At 48.5% G+C, this 23,157-nt stretch overlaps 1 protein-coding gene across 3 annotated transcripts; it reads left to right on the top strand.

Moving 5' to 3' along the window:
- Positions 1-2,708: 2,708 nt before the first annotated feature.
- ZSCAN20 (zinc finger and SCAN domain containing 20) lies at positions 2,709-22,846 on the top strand. Of its 3 annotated transcripts, none has more exons than XM_066269727.1 (8): positions 2,709-2,746; positions 9,831-10,356; positions 14,517-14,694; positions 15,127-15,203; positions 15,464-15,548; positions 18,159-18,842; positions 19,926-20,351; positions 21,416-22,846. In XM_066269727.1, exons 2-8 carry the CDS (start codon positions 9,940-9,942, stop codon positions 22,666-22,668), a joined length of 3,120 nt encoding a protein of 1,039 aa, XP_066125824.1. In that variant the 5' UTR covers positions 2,709-2,746; positions 9,831-9,939; the 3' UTR covers positions 22,669-22,846. The 3 variants fall into 3 exon arrangements, with proteins under 3 accessions (XP_066125824.1, XP_066125822.1, XP_066125823.1); XM_066269725.1 differs by having other exon boundaries at positions 19,923-20,351; XM_066269726.1 differs by having other exon boundaries at positions 2,717-2,742; positions 19,923-20,351.
- Positions 22,847-23,157: the final 311 nt, after the last annotated feature.

Genomic DNA, 23,157 nt, shown 5'->3' with positions numbered 1-23,157 from the left:
TCCTGAAATGAAATAAATGTCTTTATCTGACTCTGCAGAGTCGCCTTTCTAGCTTCCTATCTTGACACTGTCTCAAATATCTCCAGCAGTCCCAGCACCTCATACTGCAGAACTGTCTCTCTCTCCACTCACACCATCCTCTCCCTTTCACTGGCGATTTTTCTTGATGCGGTGTGTGGCTGAGAAGAAACCTTTGGGGGGGGTCACATTACCAGTTTCAAATCCCAGGCCTGGCCGTTATTGGCTATGTGATCTTGAGCAGGTCACTTCATCTGTCCAAGCCCCCATTTCCTCCTTGTAAACTAGGGTAATAATACCCACCTTACAGGGCTGTAGGACTTCAATAACAAGGAGTGCTTATGGGTTAGTACTTCTTTCACGGAGTAACACCACATGAGTTATTACTATAAATAAGTTGGAACACGTTTCATAGAGGAGAAGGACGTTAAACTAGGCCTTTAAACTAAGATACAGAATTCTCTAATTTTTTTTTTTTCCAGAGAGACAGACAGGAAGGGAGAGAGATGAGAAGCAACAATTCTTCGTTGCGGCACCTTAGCTGTTAATTGATTGCTTTCTCATATGTGCCTTGACCAGGGGGCTACAGCAGACCGAGTGACCCCTTGCTCAAGCCAGCAACCTTGGGCTCAAGCTAGTGTGCCTTGCTCAAACTGGACGAGCCCGCGCTCAAGCTGGCAAGCTCGGGGTCTCGAACCTGGGTCCTCTGCATTCCAGTCTGACGCTCTATCTACGGCACCACCGCCTGGTCAGGCTAGAATTCTCTAAATTTTAACAATGGACAACATATATTGAGCACTTGGCCATATGCTAGGTACTGTCAATTTCCCCAAAGTCTCAGAACCATTAATAAAAAATAATAGTTCAAATTTATTTATTTTCTCTTAAGTGAGAAGCGGGGAGGCAGAGAGACAGACTCCCACATGTGCCCTGACCAGGATCCAGCCGACAAGCACCCTATGGAGTTATGTTCTGCTCATCTGGAGTCATTGCTTGGCAATCAAGCTATTTTAACACCTGAGGGGGAGGCCATGGAGCCATCTTCAGCACCTGGGGCCAACTTGCCCCAGCGATGGCTGCAGTAGGGGAAGAGAAAAGGGATAGGGGAGAAGTAGAGAAGTAGATGGTCACGTCTCCTGTGTGCCCTGACTGGGAATTGAACCCGGGACATCCACATGCCGGGCCAATGCTTTACCACTGAGCAAACTGGCCAAGGCCAGTAGCTCAAATTTATTAGCTTCTGCTAGCCATGTGACAAGCTCTTTACCTACTTTTCTCCATTTATTTCTCACTGAACCTACCAGGTAGATGCCATTATTTTAATTCCCATTTAACAGATGAGGAAAATTGAGGCATAAAGAGGTGAAATAATTTGTCCAAGGTTTCACAACTAGTGGTGGCAAGGTATACATCTTGCATTTGAAAATAAGAAGTTTCAGACACAAGCAGCTTGACTCCAGAGTCCATGCTTTACCTGAATAATCTCATTTCATCTTCACAACACCTGCAGTGTAGCTTCTATTACATTATCTGCATTTTAAAGATGAAAACACCCTAAGACAAAAGAGACGTGGTAATTCATGTAAGGCCATTCCACCTAGGAAGTAGTTAGTCTGGAATTTGGATTCATGTCTGACAACAAACCACATTCTCAACCCCATATTAGATTGCTCATACCCCAAAATACAAAGCAACTGTATTTATATTAAAATTATTCAGAAAGGCCCTGGCCAGTTGGCTCAGCGGTAGAGCGTCGGCCTGGCGTGCCGGGGACCCGGGTTCGATTCCCGGCCAGGGCGCTGGGGATGGCTCCTTGGCCTCTGCCCCAGGCGCTAGAGTGGCTCTGGTCGTGGCAGAGCCACGCCCCGGAGGGGCAGAGCATCGCCCCCTGGTGGGCAGAGCGTCGCCCCTGGTGGGCGTGCCGAGTGGATCCCGGTCGGGTGCATGCGGGAGTCTGTCTGACTGTCTCTCCCCGTTTCCAGCTTCAGAAAAATACAAAAAAAAAGATTATTCAGATTATTATTCTAATAATGATTAACATTCTTCCAACACCCACGAAGTGCTAAGCTTTACACTATCTAATTTACACAATAATAGCTAACATTCGCTCTGTATTTTTAGGACCCAGACCCTGAGCTAAATCGTCTTAGACGTATTGTTCATTGAGGCCTCACAAAAACCTGTAGACTCGGATGCTATTATTATCCTCGCTTTACAGATGAAGAAAGCGAGGTTTACAATTGATCCAAAGCCAGGCAGCTCCACCCTGAGCTTGAAATTGAATCTACAATTGTCTCTCGTGGCCACCAATATGGTCATCATTAGCCATTTAGCCACCCTCTCTCTTATCTCTTAATGGTTTTGCTTTGACCTCTCTCTGGCCTCTGACTCTCGCTCGGATCCTTCAACTTGAGTGCCCGCCCACTGGGCGGTGCCGTTTCCCGGAGCCTGTGGAAAGGAGTGGGATTGCAACAGGTCCCGCCCCTACGCTTAGACTCTGTTTCGATTTGTTCCGGTACCGGGAGAAGGTGACACATCTATTGGCTGACAGCCTGTTAAGGGCAGTAAACGGCGGGGACCGCCCACCGGCTACCGCGCGGTTCCTTCTGGGAGTTGTAGTCTCAGTCGCTCCACTCCCGGGGTGGCGCCGTTCGGACTCCGCGTCCCAGGGTTCCCTGCGCGAACTCTGGAGCACTTCCGCCCCGTTGTGAAGTGGGTGTCTCGGTGGGTGAGTCCGGGTGGCGGGGCGGGGGCAGTTGAGACTCAGGCTCTGGGCTGGAGACTTAGGAGGTGGTGGTGTCACAGGGGGCAGGGGAAGGTGAGAAGGGAGAAAAGAGCTTTCATGTGTGGGTGGAGGGTGAGGGGCGGCCAGAGGATGAGGCGTCCGGATATGGGAAGGGTCATAGGGGGATGAGGAGGGGGATGGAGGGCCCTGGCAGTGAGGACCGACTTAGGTCTGTAGGTGAGGGCACCGAGAGAGGCTCTGCAAGTGGGAACATCGTAGAAGGGTCAGGAGACCATAGAGGGAAGGAGAGAGGGTTCTGAGGCCCTGGTAAGAAGTGCAGATAAGAGGGCCTGAGCTTGAAGCGCAACCTTAAAAATTGTGTACCGGCCTCTATCTACCTGCTCGCCTAGAACAGACATCTCATTTGATACCCCATTACACTCTCTCTAATGGTTGAGACTTCTGGAACCCAGGGGGTGGACTGGCTATTGTGGTTGGCCCCTAACCTACACCTTTTCTCTTACTCCTGATGGAGGTGAAGGGCACTGTCGTCCACTTTACCCAGGTGCCCTCTGATTTATCTTGCATTCTTCCACATCGGGGATCTTACGATCTTTCCGTTTCTTTTAATGTGTCTTGAATCTGCCCTTTCCTTGTCAGGTTTTTTTGCTGAAGCCTCCATCTTTTTACCTCCCAGCCCAGACAAACGTATTGTCGCTAGTGTGATCTATTTAACCCACAAATCTGATGGTGCCTTCAAAACCCTTCATGGACACTCGTCAGTGGTAGAACTAAGTCTAAGCACCTCAGCCTGATGATATTTAAGATAACTTCATAAACTACTTTTCAGCCTAATCTTCATCTACCCCTCACTCCAGGGCTGCCAAGGTTTTCCCCATTTCTTGGGGAATCTGTTGGGTTTCCCACCATTATATATGCTTTTCCTTGTGTGTAGACTACACTCCCTCTCATCGCTATTCTCTGCCAAGAGAACTATTCTTTCTTCAAGAGCCAACTCAAATGTAACTTTGTTCAATTGCCTTACGCAGATGAAGTTGCCTCCCACTGCTAGCTCCCACAGAACTCTTCCTGCATTTTCCACATTTAATCATCATTATCTGACTTTTTTTTTTGGTCTCTTCCACTAAGCATCCAGGACAGGAGTCACTTCTTTCTCCACTGCCTAATAAATATATACCGTACTTGATGAAAGACCAGCCAGGGTGAGCTTTGCTATACCAGGCTTGAAAGGGGCTACCTCTGGTGGGTCTCCAGGGGCATGCGTTAGTGTTCTGCCCATGAAGGCTGTTTTTTGCTGGGACCTGATTCTGTGTCCATGGGAGTTTAGGCCGGGGGTGGCAAAAACATGGAAGGTGTGCTGCCACTTCCCCTTCCTGTGTCTGGCAGACATAGCTAATTGTATTCATATGGGATTCGGAGTCTTTAGCACAGTTCAGTGTAAAGTTGGTGCTTTAAATGAAACCTATTTGCTTTCCCTGGTTTATGCCCTTAAGTATGAGGTCAGGTTGCTTAAGCAAGAGCTTGGACCATCAGCCAAATGAGCTTGAAAGCCTCTGGGAACTCTCAGTGTTTTTCTCTTTGGAGGTCACAGACCATAGGACAGATCTCTTCTCATCCTGCTGTTTACTGGGTGGGTTCTTCATGGCCACATCCATACTCACGACCCCAGGAGCCAGAATGCCTCTTAGCTTCCCTGTGTTAGTAAAGGGATTCTGATTTTGACAGCAACACCTATCCCTCATTCTTGGGGGGGAATTTGTACCCTTTCTAGGTCTTCCTGGAGATTGGGAGAGACCTTTGAGATCCCTAAGTTGAAAGGTGGCAAAGTGACAGCCATGTGAACAAAGCCTTCCATCATGCTCTATTTAATCCTCAGGGTGTGTGAAGCAATTTTGAATAGGTTGACAACATTTAAAAATCTAGCATCCTGACTGCTCTTAGAAAAATAAGAAGGCCCGTGGACATTGGGTCAGTGGTCCCGCTGGTGCTCTGTAGTAGCCATAGTCCCCACTCCACTCATTTACTCATTTACAGTGCCTGGCCTATGGCCATTTAGATTTGTAGCCACTGATTTTAGTCTCCCTGTCCCTTTGCTCTACTCTTATTGTACTACTGTATTTCCCCATGTATAAGACACACCCTTTTTAAAAAAAAAATTGCAGTCTAAAACCTGGGTGCATCTTATACAGTGGTTGTGGCATTTCACATGCCATAGATGGAACTGAGGACGAGGCAATATATGAAGACAGTGATTCGTCATCAGACACAGAGGAGGACAAGCTCCTCATGGATGGGAGTTTTGACAGTGGTGAGGAGTTGTGTGAATTTTATGATGAATAAAACTTGAGTTCAATAACTTTATGTAATACATTCCCCCCCCCCCAAATTTTGGGCCCTAACATTAAGGTACGTCTTATACGTGGGGAAATGCAGTACTCGGGAAACCTGGGGAAGCTGCGAGTAAGGTCAGGCTGTGAGCCGCACTCCAGAGAGGCTGCAGGAGCCACATGACCTTTCCGACGTCACCCAGTTGATAAATGGCAGGAGTGGAACTTGAACTCTGATTTGCTCACTCCTGCCTCCATGTCCTTTTCACTGTCCATACCATCTTCTCAGGACATGGGATGACCAGCAGACCTAGAGGAGGCGACGTGGTGTGCTTAACGACTGGAGGAAACAGGCCGGGCTTAGATTCCACCTCTGCCACTGGCTAGTTCTGTAATATTAAGTGAATCTTTCCATGGGAGCTCAGTTACCTATATGTAAACTGAAGATTCAGTGGAGTCATATCCTCTCAGGATAATGGTATTCTAAAGGCAGCATGGAAGGTGATAATCACATTTAGCCAAAAATCACAGTCAGCTTGAAACTCTTTCAGCAAGGAGCCATTTAGAAACCAGCACTGAACGCTAGAGGAGAGTTGGCTTGTGTTTCGGGCCCATGCCATAGGAGGACACTGCTCACATTCAGTGCAGAGGTTTGAGGGAACTCAGACCAACCCGGGGACCCGCAGAGCCATGGGTGTCATCATCACATGCTCACCCTGGACGAGACGCATAGTGAATGGACTTAAATAGCATGGTGTGCTATTTAAGTCATGTCCTTTCTGCCTCTTCCTGATGTTCGTATGTAGTTTAATGTGTGTAAGTTGCAAGTCAGTGTAAGGCAGCTCCACACTTAGGATACTTCGCTTCTTGCTTAGAGGATTCAGTGAGATGATGAATGAAGAGCACTTAGCACTGGGCCTGGCACCCTGGACACTCAGTTAATAGGGGCTCTTGGAGGCTGCTTATTTTAGTGAGGACCCAGAGCTTCCTGGTAGTCTCAGCACTGAGGAATGTCCTTGTCCACTTTTTTCCCCTGTCATCTCCACGTAAAGTCACTCTGCTGTTGGCTGACTGTGTTGACTCCCTCTGTGGATAGACTACTATTCATATATAAGGGAGTAGCAGAAAAATCTTCAGGTTTGTATTTAAAAAATAACTTGAGGACTTTCAAGTCTTCCCAGAAGAAAATACCCGTTATTTGAGACTCAGGGCTTTGGGCCTGCCTGGTGGGACTACGAACTGCCTGTTTTGTTCTAGAGTTCTCTCTGCACAGGGGCACAGACTTTGCTCATTGACTGTGTCTTGTTAGACTGACCCTTTTATAAAGGTAGAGACTGGCTGTCCTACTTACTGTTGGCTCTCTGGCTCCTAGTGCAGTGCAGGGTACACAGTGGGATTCTTTTCTTTTTAAAATATTTATTAATTTTACAGAGGGGGAGAGAGAGAGAGAGAGAGAGAGAGAGAGAGATGGGGAAGAGCAGGAAGCATCAACTCCCATATGTGCCTTGACCACACAGTGCAGAGTTTTGAACCGGCGCCCTCAGCATTCCACGTCGACACTTTCTTCACTACGCCACCAGAGACCAGGCCACAGTGGGATTCTGTACATGACTGGTGCATTAGTCCTTATGTGAGAGAGTGACACAAATGTGTTTGGACTAGTGCATGATTAGGCTGTGGCTAAAAAAGTTTCATAAAAGATTAATTCTTTAGTGTAATATAAGTTATGGATCTGCCATACCCCATTAGGTTTGTAATGTACCAGCTTTACTGTTTTGATAAAAGGCAACAAAACTTCCATTGGCCCTTCTGTTTATCTGACACTGGCTTGGGCACTGAAGATAGAGAAAGGAGTAAGATATAGTACTGGCCCTAGTAATGCGATCTGATGGCGGGCTGTCAGATACAGGAATAAGTAACTACAATAATGCAGGATAACATATTAGAGGTACATGCCAATTGCTTAGGGAACACAGGATTGAGGAGGCAGTTCTTGGACTGCAGGGATGAGGGCAAGGCCTGATAAGAGCATGTCCTGGAAGCCTTAACAGATGAGGTGACATTGAGCTTATAGCTGAAGGATGAGCAGGAAGTTGCCAGGTGGTCACGAATTGTGCTCTTTGCCTCTCCCTAAGTATGTGGAACTCTTTTTTTTTTTTTTTTAATTTTCTTTTACAGTGATAGAGAGTCAGAGAGAGGGATAGACAGGGACAGACAGACAGGGAGAGAGATGAGATGCATCAATCATTAGTTTTTCGTTGCACATTGCGACACCTTAGTTGTTCATCGATTGCATTCTCATATGTGCCTTGACTGCGGGCCTTCAGCAGACCAAGTAACCCCTTGTTTGAGCCAGCGACCTTGGGTCCAAGCTGGTGAGCTTTTGCTCAAACCAGATGAGCCTGCGCTCAAGCTGGCGACCTTAGGGTCTCGAACCTGGGTCCTCAGCATCCCAGTCTGGCGCTCTATCCACTGTGCCACCGCCTGGTCAAACAGTATGTGGAACTCTTTAAGACAAGCCTTTGTTTTCCGTCACCCTTGCCTCATTTATTTATTTTTCTTCATTTTCAAGTGAGAGGAGGGGAGATAGAGAGACAGACTCCTGCATGCGCCCTGACTGGGGCCCACCCAGCAACTCCCGTCTGGGGCTGATGCTCTGCCCATCTGGGGCCATGCTCACAACTGAGCTATTTTTAGCATCTGAGGCAGGAGGCTCCACAGAGCCATCCTCAGCACCCGGGCTGATGTGTTTGAATCAATCGAGCCAAAGCTGCAAGAGAAGAGAGAGAGAGAGAGAGAGAGAGAGATGGGGGAGAGGGAGGGGTGGAGAAGCAGATGGGTACTTCTCCTGTGTGCCCTGACCAGGAATCGAACCTGGGATATCCACATGCCAGGTTGACTGACGTTCTACCACTGAGCCAACCAGCCAGGGCAACTCCTGCTTATTTCTAGACAGTCCAGTTAGATGGCCTAAAATCAAAAGACTACCCTCCTCCATTCTCAATTCAGCTGTGCCATTCCCACGTGGAAGCAGCTGACGGCCTCCTTTGAGTAGGCATTTTTTATGTTATCTAGACTTGTTGGGGATGACACAAAGAGCTCATTTTTCCAGATGAGCGTTGTCAGAGTCTTCATTATGTAAAAGGAGCAGCCCCAGACGTGCACTCACCAGGCATTCACTGAGAGCCTCCTGTGTTCAGTGCATCATGTTTGTGGGTGTGGGGGAGGGAAGGGCATGAAAGACAGAAAAGTAAGCTACATTCCCTACCTTCAGGGAGGCTGTAATCTCCCTGGGGACACACATATGTACACACACTCCTCTGGTACAACCTAGACAGTGACAAGTATCACGGTGGAAATAAAGAGAAAAGAATTCCTTCTGGAATGAGCAAGGTCATTCTTCTTTTTTTATCTAGTCTGCACAGAAAGGGCTTAATTATAATTCTTGCTTCATGACACATCACCATTATTAGTTGACCATCATCCCACTGTTTATTGAGTGCTTCCTGTGTGTGCTGAGCCCTGTGCTCGGTCCCCTGGGAAGCCTATGATCTAGTGGGTAGATAATTACAAAGAATGATCTGGGTAATGATACAGAAAATGTAAGGTGGCATGGAAGCTACGCTGAGCACTGAATCTTGGAAAAGTACAGTTTAAGCTGAGACCTAGGTAAAGAAAGGGGAGAGACACCCCAATGTGTGGGAGGGCCCAGAGGGCAGCACCGTGTAGGAGCGGCAAGCTGTGCAGCTGCAGCACCGTGACCGTGGCTGCATGGTAAAGAAATGAGGTTTGGGCGAGGCTTGTACTTGATCCCGAGGGACATGGGAAGTCACGGAAGGGTGTTTAGCAGGGAAGTGACATGGTCAGATTTTGAGCTAGTCTGGTTATTGTGCAAAGAATGGGCCTAGGCTTAGGGTGAGGGGAGTGGAGTGGAGGCCAGGACGTGAGATAGGATGCTGATCGAGAGATAAACGTGATGATTCTCTGGACCGAGGTGGTGGCATTGGGGATGTAGATGGTTAGAAGGCCAGGGGGACAGTTTGGTGATGAATTGGAGGCGGGGGAGCTTGGAGACAGGTGCTGACCAGGTTTCTGGCAGGGGTGAACTGATGGGAGGCGGTGCCTTTATGGATGCAGAGCTCCAGAAGAGAGACAGGCTCGTGGGAGAAAATGATGGGTGCAGTTTTGACCCATTGAGTCTGGGGTGCCTAAGAGACAGTCAAGTGGGCATATCTGGTAGGTTGTTGGATTTGGGGGTCTGGAGACGGGTCCTGGCTGCAGTTTTGGAAATCATAGAAATGGTGAAAAATGCCAAATGAGTAAGATGGCCAAAGGGGAGAAGAGAGAGAAGAACTTTGCAAGGAGAACACCTTCAGAGGAAGACTAAAGCTTTAGGCCCTAGGAAGAAAGTGAGTGATGTTTGGGTCCCAGCTGAGGGCAGGTCAGACTTTGGACATGTGTAGAGGGGAACGGCTGTGCTGGCACCGGGTCCCCGAGGCCTTGACGCCAGGCTAAGGCACTGAGCATGACCCAGAGGATTTCACACTGTGCTGTCTTCCGCCTGATTGCTGGCTGCTGGTGTTGGTGCCAGGTTGTGGTTGAACTTTCGGCTAGTGGGACAGGGCATCCCGTGGCACTCCCACCCCACCCAGTGGCCGTGGTAGGTGTGGGGAAGTGAGGCAGGTGAGGCTCCTGGGTCCTCTTGCTCACTGTTCTTCTCTTTGTCTTTCTGCCTTCAGAGCCTTGTAAGCATTTCCTCTCCCAGGAGCCCCTGGAAGGACACACTGTAGATGCAGGAGGACGTGGGATGAGGACAGGTCCGCTGAAGTGAGGCGGCCAGGGCAGAGCATGGCTGTAGCCCTGGACTCCCGGGCCCAGGCCTCTCCCCCACCGGAGCTGGAGGAACTCCTGATTGTGAAACTGGAGGAGGATGCGTGGAGATCAGAATCCAGACCTCAGGGGAAGGACCGCAGCCCTGTCCCTGGCCCTGAGGCCTCCCGCCAGCGCTTCCGGCAGTTCCAGTACAGGGATGCCTCCGGCCCCCACGAGGCCTTCAGCCAGCTCTGGGCGCTCTGCTGTCGCTGGCTGAGGCCGGAGGTCCATCTCAAAGAACAGATCCTGGAGCTACTGGTGCTAGAGCAGTTCCTGACCATCTTACCCAGGGAGGTGCAGGCCTGGGTGCAGGCGCGGCACCCCGAGAACGGCGAGGAGGCGGTGGCCCTGGTGGAGGATTGGCACCGAGAGGCCCGGGCTGCAGGACAGCAGGTGAGGCAAATAGTCTGTTCCCCAGAAGTGGGTCAGGCAAGGCAGCGGGGCAGGACTAGCTTACTAAATGCCAAAATAAGTCATTAGCGTTATTGAGCACCTGACATTTATTGAGCACGACTGTGGACCAGGCTTTGTTTTAGGTGCTTTCCCTGTATTAACTCATTTAGTCCTGACAATCATTTAATGAGCTAGGTACCGTTATCCTAGTTTTACCGGTGAGGAAACCGATGAAGGCAAAGCTGGGTGATAGGCTTAAGGGCACACAAGTGGTAGAGGCAGGGTTTGAATTCCGGCCATCTGACTCTAAAGCCAGCACTCATAACTACTGCTGTAAACTGCTGCCAGGGCGGTATTCACAGTACTGTTGATCTGTACTGTTTTACACTCAACAGAAGCCTTTTACCCAGGACAGTGGTCGGCAAACTCATCAGTCAACAGAGCCAAATATCAACAGTACAACGATTGAAATTTCTTTTGAGAGCCAAATTTTTTAAACTTAAACTATATAGGTAGGTACATTCCTTATCGAGGTAGTGCCCTCACGTGGTATTTTGTGGAAGAGCCACACTCAAGGGGCCAAAGAGCCGCATGTGGCTCGCAAGCCGTGGTTTGCTGACCACCATGTGATCTCTTGGGGCGCTTGTCACAGTAATGTAGGTAGGCAGAAATAGCATTGTTGTTCCCATAATTTATAGATTATGCTAAGTCCCTAAAAGTCATGTGGTCACAAAGCTCAGTCACTATGAGCTGCTGCCTAAACCCAGACCCTTAAATTCCAAGTTCATCGTTCTATTATATGACAGATACCTCATCTAGAAACCATAGGAATTAAAATACCTCTGAGTCATGAGACTCGAATGAAATATTAACTGACATTTGCTGAGCACTCACTGTGCCAGACACTGTTCTCAGCATTCTCTCTGTATTGCTTGTCTGTTCCACCCGCAACCCAATTAGGAAGGTACTGTTGCCATCGCCATTATTCACATCGGTGAACAGACTGAGAGAGGTGAGTATTGCCTAAATTTATATCGAAATGAAAGTATTGTGGGCCCTGGCCGGTTGGCTCAGTGGTAGAGCGTCGGCCTGGCGTACAGGGGTCCCGGGTTCGATTCCCGGCCAGGGCACACAGGAGAAGTGCCCATCTGCTTCTCCACTTCTCCCCCTCTCCTTCCTCTCTGTCTCTCTCTTCCCCTCCCGCAGCCAAGGCTTCATTGGAGCAAAGATGGCCCGGGCGCTGGGGATGGCTCCTTGGCCTCTGCCCCAGGCGCTAGAGTGGCTCTGGTCGCGACAGAGCGACGCCCCGGAGGGGCAGAGCATCGCCCCCTGGTGGGCAGAGCATCACCCCTGGTGGGCGTGCCGGGTGGATCCTGGTCGGGCGCATGCGGGAGTCTGTCTGACTGTCTCTCCCTGTTTCCAGCTTCGGAAAAATACAAAAAAAAAAAAAAAAAAAAAAAGAAAGTATTGTGGATTTAATTCACAGCCTCAACAATTTGTAGGAGACACTGAAGACCATGATAAAATTTATAATTTTGCTGTGACACAAATTTTGAACCCTTCTTTGAAGTTGGTGTGTGGAGGACAAGCCCTCTGGCTGGCAGCAGGCTGAGCCGGCCACCTAGACTCTAGAGCCTTCCTCTCAACAGCACCCTGGTGCTTCCACTTGGTAAACAGTTGGTAATCCTTGTGGTATTATTACTTAATCACATTTTGTCGGGGGAAATTAGAGCTCTGAGAACGTATTCTTACAAATGGTGGAATTTCTGTACATCATAAAATATACAGATGTGAGGTTAGGGGAAGAGAGGTTAAAATAAGGTCTGTGGCTTTGCTGTTTGGATTCCTTCACAGACTGATTGAAGGTGCAGGGAACGTAATATTTAAAGTTACTGAACTGCGTATGAGAGAGCATACCTTATTTTAATATACCATCCCTACCTCCCATATTTCTTTTAAAGAAACCAGTTGTTTCTCTTAAGTGGCAATGAAGAAACAAATGCAAGTCTTAGGACTTCAGGGCTGGTGGATGGAGAACTTGAGACTCAGAGATGAGAGCTGACTTAAATTGAGGTCTCTGTGATTCTTCAATCTGTAAATTGAGAGGGTTGGACTCGACCAAAAAATTCTTAAATTAGACCCACTGTAAGCTGAATATTGGGGAAAAAATCAGGTAATAAAACCTCCTAATGTATTTTTTTCCTGTGACTTATGTTTCTTAACTTTTCACCTGTTCCTGAGTGCTCACAAATGTCAAAACAAATGGATAAGTAGCTTGTTTCTCCCCCAGACACATATGTTGTAGCTTGTGATCTTATATTGCAAGGCACATAACTGAGCTACACAGCCCCCTTCATTATAACACTCCCTGGAGAGTGGTGCGTCTGTCACAGGCGATGGACCTGCACTGACATGTCATCATCACCCCACGTGCGGTTACATTAGGGTGGGAGACCCCTCTGGGCTCTGTGTATGGGTCCCTCCCTCCCCCAGCTCCTGGCAGCCACTGATCTTTTTACTGTCTTCATAGTTTTGCCATTTCCATAGTGTCATATAATTGGAATCACATAATATGTAGTTTTTTCAGAATGGATTTTTTTACTTAGTTATATGTTTAAATTTCTTCCATGCCTTTTCATGGCTTGTTAGCTCTCTCCTCCCCCTTTTTTTTAGTGCTGAATAATATTCCATTGTCTGGTTACCGAATGAAGGACAATTAGGATGTTTCCAAGTAATGGTAGTTATGAATAAAGCTGCTATAAACATGTGCAGGTTTTTGTGTGGAGCATAGACATTTTTGGTGGATTCTTTATTCTTCCCTGCTCCAGGCAGTTTCCTACTGATTTTTCCCTCTTCATTGTCACTTGAATCTACTTCTTCCTGTGTCCACCATTCCAGTCACTGGAATCAGAATCTTTGCTTGGTCCTGGCAGTAGTTGAAGCAGGTAGAGTTGAGGGTGAGGACTGTTACTGACTCTTACATTGTAAGATTGTAACTGTAACAAAGTGAGGTTTTTTTTTTCTTAACTGTATAAGAGTGCTGATAAACAGATGTTGTTTCCCTGTGAAGCACACAGGACATGGGTGGGTCTTCTTATTTGGAATGGCCTTTGATTGCCATGGTCCATTCCTACCTGTCTTCTTGATGGTAAACATCCTGCCTTTGAGGTCAGCCAAAAGAGTTTTGGAGATAAATGTGTCAAAATCAATAAGTTTATAAAGATGGATGTTGAGTCAAAGTATAAGGATCAGAGCAATGTATATAGTTACTACTTTTGGTGTGAAAATAGGGAAGAAATGAGAATATATACAGGGTATGGCAAAAGTAGGCTTAGAGTTGTGAGTACGTGAAATAGTTTATTCTTGTATTACTATTGATTAATTACTGTTTTATTTTCCATATGAACAACTGTAACCCAGCTGTTTCCCCAGCCTGTGTTTACAGTTGCTTGTATATAAAGAAGTTCTGAAAGGATGCATAAGGCAGTGGTTACCTGTGGGGAGGAGAGGGGTACAGATGCAGGGCTGGGCTATTTTCACTGAATGATCTTTATGTATATTTTCTATTTTTGAACCATGTTAATATTGAAAATACCTGTTGAAGAAATTGCAACACATTTTGCAATACACCACCGCCTGATCGGTGGTGGCGCAGTGGCTGAAGCATCAACCTGGAATGCTGAGGTCGCCAGTTCGAAACCCTGGGCTTGCCTGGTCAAGGCACATACAACAAGCAACTATGAGTTGATGCTTCCCACTCCTCCTCCACTTTCTGTTTCACTCTCTCTCCTCTCTCTAAAATCAATAGATAAAATCTTAAAAAAATTAACTGTGATTGATGTTTAGAGATTTTTTCATGTCATAAAATTTTTACTTAATTTGTCTTTTCGATTCAGAAATGTTTTGAACAGTTGTGACCCCACTGAGGCACTTGTGTAGTTCCCTGTGCTGAACAAGACAGTAGGTATTTGGTGGTTAAATGCTGGTCTGTTTACCGACGTCGGTCTGCTGGCATTGTTATCATACTTTGAGCCATGTATGGGTCTTAAAAAGAGCCCTTAACCTCTGGATCACAGTTGTCCTCAAAAGAACATTCTTTACCCCTACTGAAACTGGTCTCATTGAACTGACAGTTGGGAATTTTGACTCTCTGTATACAGGAACCAGAATCGTGTGGAGAAGAAACCAGGTCCTTAAAGGACTCTCGGAGCTTTCAGCTGCAGTCAGCGGACCACTGGCCCAAGCGACAGTCCCAGAGGCAGTGGGTGTGCCATCTAGGCCCTGACCTTCCCGAGCATCTGGACACCAAGATGGCGCCCCAGGCCTTGAAAGAGAGTGGTGCGTACCACGAATCAGGGATCGTCAGGGAAGAGGGGTGAGGGGGAGGTAAGGAAGGGCACGTGGGGAGGAGAGGTACTGAATTCAAGGCAAGGGATAGCAGCATAGTGTCTGATGGACACACTGAGAAGTAAGACAACTGAGTATTGCTCCCAGTGATGTCAGCATGTCCCCTCTACAGCTGAGTCACGCAGCCAGCTCGGGCTGGGGCGGGTACTGATCATAGGAGTTCTGGGCTGGCATTGCACACGTGGCACCTCACTCAAGGCAGTTAGGAGCCAGATACTCTAGCAGGGAAGGAGAAGCAGAGATTTTCACGGACTGGGGGACAGGCTCAGTTTGACCCCTGCATGGCTTTTGGAAAGCTAGACCTGAGGGGGTGCTTCTCTGGAGACCAGGGCTTGGGTTTCAGAGACTTTTTCTTCTCCTCAGCTGTCCTTACTCCCCGAGTCCCTACTCTCCCAAAGATGGGGAGCGTTGGCGATTGGGAGGTGGCAGCTGAGTCGCAGGTAAGCTGCTCCTTGTTCTCCCTTTCCTGTCATTACTTCTGTGCTTTGCCCCTTTGCTCCGGTCCTTTCTCTGTGGCCTGCCTCGGGGAGGGGCCGCGGGCGCAGGGTGTTAGCCTCTGCCCCTCGCCCCACCCGCTGGGCATCTCCTTGTCACACTGCCCCTCCCTGTGCTCCTCTCGTCTTTCTGGGGCCCAGTGAGGCCCCTGGGCTGTTTGCAAAGGTCAGAGACATTTGAGGTCCTTCTTTTGTACATCTCACAGGAAGCCCCAGGCCCTGGCAAACATGCTGAGAAGGAGTTTCACAAGGACGCCCCAGGAGACAACTGTGGGAACGGTGTGTCCCTGGGTAAGGAACTCGTGCCCTCCAAAGATGCTGGGTTTCCGGCACACTCAGTTTCTCGCCACTCCCTTAAGATTCATGCTTCTGTGAAGTCTGGAATTTCAGACCCAGGAAGAACACGAGCTGCCAGGTGCCTGACCCCTGTCTCAGAAATCCAGGCTTCAGCATCAAATAAGATCCGTCTCTGGGCTTGCCTGGTCAAGGCACATATGGGAGTTGATGCTTCCAGCTCCTCCCCCATTCTCTCTCTCTGTCTCTCCTCTCTCTCTCTGTCTCTCCCTCTCCTCTCTAAAAAGAATGAAAAAAAAAAAAAAAATTAAAAAAAAAAAGAAAAGAAAAGACCCGTTTCTCGGGGCGGACCGAGGGAACTAAGCCCATGAGACTGCTGTACTAAACCACAATGAGTAATGAGTATCACAGGGTTCAGAGTACTTGAACCACGTCTGACCAGCACAGACTGCTTTCTGTAGGCACATTTGCACAGGAAGCCAAAAAATAACGAACCACTTCCCACTGGCGCTTGGGCCACAGTGAGTGGGATAAAGTAGAAGAGACAGGACAGGTCTGACCCATCATGTCAGTAAGGTAAGGCGCTAGAAACTTGCTGACCCCCCACCCCCACCCCCTTTACATTCTCTAGTAAAAACAGTGTTCGAAGGAACAAACTTTGGAAAATGCTCAACCAGATAATCATTAAGTCTCTTTTTAGCTCTAAACTCCTGGTTGTTTTTTTTTTTTTTTAAGATTTTATTTATTTGAGAGAGAGAGAGAGAGAAGGCCGGAGGAACAGGAAGCATCAACTCATAGTAGTTGCTTCTTGTATGTGCCTTGACCGGGTAAGCCCAGGTTTTTTTTGTTTTTTTTTGTTTTGTTTTTCTTTACAGAGACAGAGAGAGAGTCAGAGAGAGGGATAGACAGGGACAGACAGACAGGAACGGAGAGATGAGAAGCATCAATCATTAGTTTTTTATTGCGCATTGCGACACCTTAGTTGTTCATTGATTGCTTCTTATATATGCCTTGACCGCGGGCCTTCAGCAGACTGAGTAACCCCTTGCTCGAGCCAGCGACCTTGGGTCCAAGCTGGTGAGCTTTTGCTCAAACCAGGTGAGCCTGCGCTCAAGCTGGCGACCTCAGGGTCTCGAACCTGGGCCCTCGGTATCCCAGTCCAACGCTCTATCCACTTCGCCACCGCCTGGTCAGGCTCCTTCTGGTTTTGTTCAAATACTTATTCAGTTCTAGGCTTCTTATTTTGTTAGGGTTGGGAGCTGCTGGCAAAGCAGTCCTTTAAATGTAGCTAACTGCTTTAAAAAATAAGGAAATTTATTTTCTCACGTTATTAAAAGTTCAGAGGAGGGTGTGCTCCAACCACAGTCCAAACTGGCTCAGTCGTGTCACAGGCTCTTTCTTTCTGCTCTTCAGCCTCAGTCGCAGCTTTGCCTTAAAGGTGTTGTGTGTTCGAGTCAAGAAATAGATGCCAATGGCAATTGAGGCCACAAGTTTCCTGATAAGAGGGACCCATACCATATACACACGTGGAAAGAGAACGAGAAGGACAGAGAGGGAGAGACCTTTCCTCCAACCACTGAATTCCTGCCAATTGGGCCAGTTTAAATCATAGGCCCATCTGTGGACCAATGACAATGACTTTTTTTGTGTGATGTATTTCATAACAATAAGCAGGTTAATGAACATTTCTGGTGAAGTGATCCTGTTACTTCTAGTTACCTCTCTCTTAACCAGGGGTCCCCAAACTTTTTACACAGGGGGCCAGTTCACTGTCCCTCAGACTGTTGGAGGGCTGGACTATAAAAAAAAAACTATGGCCCTGGCCGGCTGGCTCAGTGGTAGAGCGTCGGCCTGGCGTGCAGAAGTCCCGGGTTCGATTCCCGGCCAGGGCACACAGGAGAAGCGCCCATCTGCTTCTCCACCCCTCCCCCTCTCCTTCCTCTCTGTCTCTCTCTTCCCCTCCCGCAGCCAAGGCTCCATTGGAGCAAAGATGGCCCGGGCGCTGGGGATGGCTCCTTGGCCTCTGCCCCAGGTGCTAAAGTGGCTCTGGTTGCGGCAGAGTGACGCCCCGGAGGGGTAGAGCATCGCCCCCTGGTGGGCAGAGCGTCGCCCCCTGGTGGGCGTGCCGGGTGGATCCCGGTTCTGGCGCATGTGGGAGTCTGTCTGTCTCTCCCCGTTTCTAGCTTCAGAAAAATACAAAAAAAAACAACCAAAAAAAAACTATGAACAAATCCCTATGCACACTGCACATATCTTATTTTAAAGTAAAAAAACAAAATGAGAAGAAATACAATATTTAAAATAAAGAACAAGTAAATTTAAATCAACAAACTGACCAGTATTTCAGTGGGAACTATGCTCCTTTCACTGACCACCAATGAAAGAGGTGCCCCTTCTGAATTGCGGCGGGGGCCGGATAAATGGCCTCAGGGGGCTGCATGTGGCCCGCGGGCCATAGTTTGGGGACCCCTGCTCTTAACCCTCCAGACATTTGATGGAATTAGCTTGGGAATTTCCCATTGGCCTCTTGTAGGGAAATGTTTCAGGGACATTTTGGATAAGCATTCTGCTCAACAAATAATTTCTGTCATTTCTCTTTTTATATAGGGGTTCTAGTTTCAAAACCAAATATTATCTCCCAGCAAGAGCAGGAACCAGAATTTTGGGGTCTGAGTCTTACACATTCTGGAAAAAGCGCTGCAGATTACAGCCTGGATAAGGAGCCAATAAAACCATCTCCAGCATTGGCCTGGAGGGACGCAAAGGCCTGGGAAGACCAGTACCCGTGGGGCGTGGAGGACATGAAGGTGTCAGGTGTGCACTGGGGCTACGAGGAGACCAAGACTTTCCTGGCAATTCTCAGTGAGTCCCCTTTCTCTGAAAAGCTCCGGACCTGTCACCAGAACCGCCAGGTGTACCGGGCCATTGCAGAGCGGCTGAGGGCGCGGGGCTTCCTGCGGACCCTGGAGCAGTGTCGCTACAGGGTCAAAAACCTCCTACGGAATTACCGGAAAGCCAAGAGCAGCCACCCACCGGGGACCTGCCCTTTCTACGAGGAACTGGAGGCCTTGGTGAGGGCGCGGACGGCCATCAGGGCTGCCAGCGGCCCAGGCGAGGCTGTGGAGCTCCCCAGGCTGGGGGACAGTGACGTAGAGGCGGAAGAGCAGGAGGAAGGGAGCTGGGAGCCAGAGGAAACGGCAGAGGCCTGTAATGGCGATGACCTGGCCACTGGCAAGTCCGCCCAGGGGCCCAGGGTTCCAGGCGGCCCGGCTCTATTCCAGAGTCGCATAGGTAAGGACACAAGCGTTTAATTGGGTCCAGATTCCAACCCTTCTCGTAGTCACACCTGTGCTCCCTGAGTTCTGGACACAGAAGTCTGGACGGATGCCACTGGCGTGAGCCACTCAGTTCCTGTGGTTATCCTCAGACTCCCACTCTCCTGTGAGCAGTTCTCATCGCTCAGATTTTCTTAGCTATGGAAACAGCCGCTTTTAAAATCCTGAGGAACCTTAAAGAACGAATTCAGTAACTCCCGAAGTGTATATGGGGATGGTCGTAGGTGTTGCGTGAGTAAACTATTAATTTCAATGTGTATGAACACGTCAGCCGTGACTTCACAGATACTAAATTTAGGTAAAGGAAGCTATTGAGTGAAATATTGAACAGAGCAGAAATCCTTACAGTATACAGTTCAATAATCAGTAGTTGGGGCCCAAGTCATTGTAAACATAGGAACACTGAAGCGTAAGAGGGTGACATCGCATCTCGGGATGTCTGGTGAGGCCGGGGTCGTCAGGATGAGGTCCCAGCGCTCCAGCGCCGTGCATGCGGTGTTCTGTCCACCGTGCCGCCTCCCTGCCTGCACCATTGCCCTGCAGAGGAGCTGCGAGCAGACCACTGCTTTTTCCTCCTTCCACAAGAGGGTAGGGCATCCTCAGCTGGACTCTAATGCAAGATTAATTGAACTCCATGTCTTTAGGGATTCTCAGTTCCCATATTTGTCAGAACAAAAGTTCATGAATACAAGTAGAGGACATGTATTGAATGGATATAGAGAGAGTCTCTTGTATCCCAGTTATAGGCCTTTCCCTGAACCAACCAGCTGAAGCCAGGGGAGTGGGGTCACCTGGTATAATGTGGCCATCTAAGTCCTCCCCTTTAGCCAGGACTCTTAAGTTAATAGACTCTTTTAGAAGGGGTTGGAGTGGGCTGCTCTGGCACGGCCCTGAGGGCAAGGGTATTTTCTTCCTTGGTGCCCCAGCTGCCTGGGCAGTTTCTGAGGTGCCTGTGTTCTGGGCATTTACCCTGATCCCTGATGACCTAGGCAAGTCTCATCAAGTCTCACAACTCTGAACTCTTCACTCCTGACAGCAGGTGTGCACTGGGGCTACGAGGAGACCAAGGCCTTCCTGACCATTCTCAGTGAGTCCCCATTCTCTGAAAAGCTCCGGACCTGTCACCAGAACAGCCAGGTGTACCGGGCCATTGCAGAGCGGCTGTGTGCACAGGGCTTCCTGCGGACCCTGGAGCAGTGTCGCTACAGATTCAAAAACCTCCTTCGAAGCTACCGGAAAGCCAAGAGCAGCCACCCACCAGGGACCTGCCCCTTCTACGAGGAACTGGACTCGCTGGTGAGGGCGCGGACTGCAGTCAGAGCCATGGGGCCCGTCAGGGAGGCAGTGGGTCTCCCTGTATCTGGGCCGAGCAGTACAGAGGCTGACGACCAGGAGGCCTGGGATGAGATGGCAGATGAAGATGCCATCAAACCTCCAACCCCATGTCCTAAAACTCCAGACACTGGTAAGCATGGAGTAATTAGATATCCACAATGTGCAAGCATGCAGGCAGAGCAGGGGAGCTAGGCTCGTGGGTGATAGCTTGGTTGGTTCAGCACAGCCTCTGGTGCTAAGAATTACTTAGTTGATTTGAGCATTGGCCCCAGACAGGGATGCCACATGGGTCCAGGTCAGGGTGCATGCGGGGGTGTCTCACTATCTCCCCTCCTTTCACTTAAAAAAAAAAGGATTTGTGCTTTGCTCAGGTTATGTCTAGCTTAGTGTAATCCCCTAAATGAGACAAGCAGTCAGGTCTAGATTTTACTGGGATTCAGTTCGGTAATTATCGAGTTTACTCAATCTCATATGACACAGGACATCCTGACTGTGCTAGAAGGAGCAGGTGTTCATTATCAAACAGTGGGATAGGGGACTGGGCCAGGGGACTAACTGGCTGGCTGTTTGGTTGGGGCTCCTGGTTCCCTTGGTGGGGACACTAGGTCCCAGATTCTGTTCCTCAGCTGCGCAGGTCAGAAATGCATGTATGCACCAAAACATGATCGATTTCACATTAGTCACTTTTTTTTTTTTTTAAATTAAGTGAGATGTGTGGAGGCAGAGACAGACTCCCACATGCGCCCCAACTAGGATCCACCGGGCAAGCCCACTAGGGAGCAATGCTCTGCCTGTCTGGGACACTGTTCCATTGCTTGGCAACAGAGCTATTTTAGCCCCTGAGGTGAGGCCATAGAGCCATCCTTAGCACCTGGCACCAACTTTGCTTGGACCATTTGAGCCATGGCTGTGGGAGGGGAAGAGAGAAAAAGAGAGAGAACCTGAGGGGTGGAGAAGCAGATGGTTGCCTCTGTGTGCCCTGACCAAGAATCAAACCCGGGACTTCCACATGCCAGGCTGATGCTCTACTACTGAGCCAACTGGCCAGGGCCACATTAGTCACATTTGTAAGATGTGACATAAAATATAAGATACAAATTCATGTTAGCCAAATGCACATGACACAAGATACAGATTTATAAACAGACACTAACTAATGAATGAAGAACACAACAGTTCTGTCTGTTCTTTCAGGTTTTGAGATGAGGCATGAGGAAGAAGACCAGAGTTCAGAGCAGGATATTTTTGAGGATTTGCCTGGAGCACTATCAAAATGTACTACAGACATTGTTTGCCACCCACCCGAGTGGGGGGAAAGCAGTGAAAATGAAAATGGAGAAGAGCTGTCAGGAATTCCAGCACAGGAACAGTGGGAAGAATGTTCTTCTGAAGAGGACTTAGAAAAACTGATTGACCATCAAGGCCTGTATCTTGCAGAGAAACCCTACAAGTGTGACACATGCGTGAAAAGCTTCAGTCGGACCTCCCAGTTCATTACCCACCAGCGGACACACATAGGGGAGAAGCCCTACAAGTGCTTCAAATGTGGGAAAAACTTTAGTGACCGCTCCAACCTCAATACCCACCAGAGAATCCACACTGGAGAGAAGCCCTACAGATGCCTCGAATGTGGGAAAAGCTTTAGTGACCACTCCAACCTTGTCACCCACCGGAGAATCCACACAGGGGTAAAGCCCTATAAATGTGGGGAATGTTGGAAGAGCTTCAACCAGAGCTCAAACCTTCTGAAACACCAGAGGATCCACTTGGGAGGAAATTCTGATCATTGTAGTGAACCCAGGGAAAACTTTGGCCAAAATGCATCCTTTAGTGCTCACTGGAGGAACTTAACAGAGGAGACATCTGAACAGCCTCAGAATGCTATTAATAATTTGAATTCTCCTGGACCACACAGTACCACCTCGGGGGAGAAACTTTATCAGTGTTCTGAATGTGGAAGAACTTTCTCCAAGAGCTCGGCACTCATTAGTCACCAAAGAATCCATACGGGAGAGAAACCATATGAATGTGCTGAATGTGGGAAAAGCTTCAGTAAGAGCTCCACACTGGCTAACCACCAGCGAACCCACACTGGGGAGAAGCCATATAAATGCACGGATTGTGGGAAGTGCTTCAGTGAACGCTCCAAGCTCATCACTCACCAGAGAGTGCACACAGGAGAGAAGCCCTACAAATGTCTCGAGTGTGGAAAATTCTTCCGTGACCGTTCTAATCTCATTACTCATCAGAGGATTCACACAGGAGAGAAGCCTTATAAGTGCCGAGAGTGTGGGAAATGCTTCAACCAGAGCTCTAGCCTCATTATTCATCAGAGAATCCACACTGGGGAAAAACCCTACAAGTGCTTGGAATGTGGCAAAGACTTCAACAATAGCTCCCACTTCAGTGCCCACCGGAGAACTCACGTAGGAGGGAAAGTGTCCTAGGGGACAACTCCCCCCACAAGAAGAGATAAATGTGTATTTAAATCTCCCAAGATTATACGATGTATGGTAGAAAGAAACATTCCCCATTTTTAACCTTGGTCTATAACCAGGGATGTTATCTTGATCTGATCCAGGTAATTTGGAAGTGAATTACAAGTGCTAAGGATCCAGATTTGAAGGCACTTTTCTTAAGTGTTATTTGTTTTTATCCTGTAAAAATTTTGCACTCAGCCCCCAGGCTGTCCTTATATTTGCTGTCATTTAAGGGCTTTTTCAGGGTTTGAGCCAAACTGGTAATTTAGGGGATTGGAGGCAATCAGTGGTCCTACGCGGTGATCCCAAACCTGGCTGTGCCTTCACCGTCTGTGTGTACGCACACTGCATCAACACAAGCCGCAGATTCTCCAGCATAGCAGCTCTTAGTTGGGGTGTATCCCCAGAGAACTTGAGACTGGTGAGAGAGAGCTATAAATGAGAATCTGGTCTAGA

This window comes from Saccopteryx bilineata, chromosome 3 (genome assembly GCF_036850765.1).
Source record: "Saccopteryx bilineata isolate mSacBil1 chromosome 3, mSacBil1_pri_phased_curated, whole genome shotgun sequence".
Lineage (NCBI taxonomy): Eukaryota > Metazoa > Chordata > Mammalia > Chiroptera > Emballonuridae > Saccopteryx > Saccopteryx bilineata.
The sequence above is the reverse complement of the archived record's forward strand: the minus strand, read 5'-3'. Positions and strand labels throughout refer to the sequence as shown.

What these genes read in the sequence shown, in the direction of transcription:
- ZSCAN20 (XM_066269725.1), top strand. Translation starts at nt 9,940, where the DNA reads ATGGCTGTAGCCCTGGACTCCCGGGCCCAGGCCTCTCCCCCACCGGAG. An exon ending in CCCGGGCTGCAGGACAGCAG is followed by an intron (nt 10,357 to 14,516) that starts GTGAGGCAAATA and finishes CTCTGTATACAG; the next exon opens with GAACCAGAATCGTGTGGAGA. An exon ending in TGGGAACGGTGTGTCCCTGG is followed by an intron (nt 15,549 to 18,158) that starts GTAAGGAACTCG and finishes CTTTTTATATAG; the next exon opens with GGGTTCTAGTTTCAAAACCA.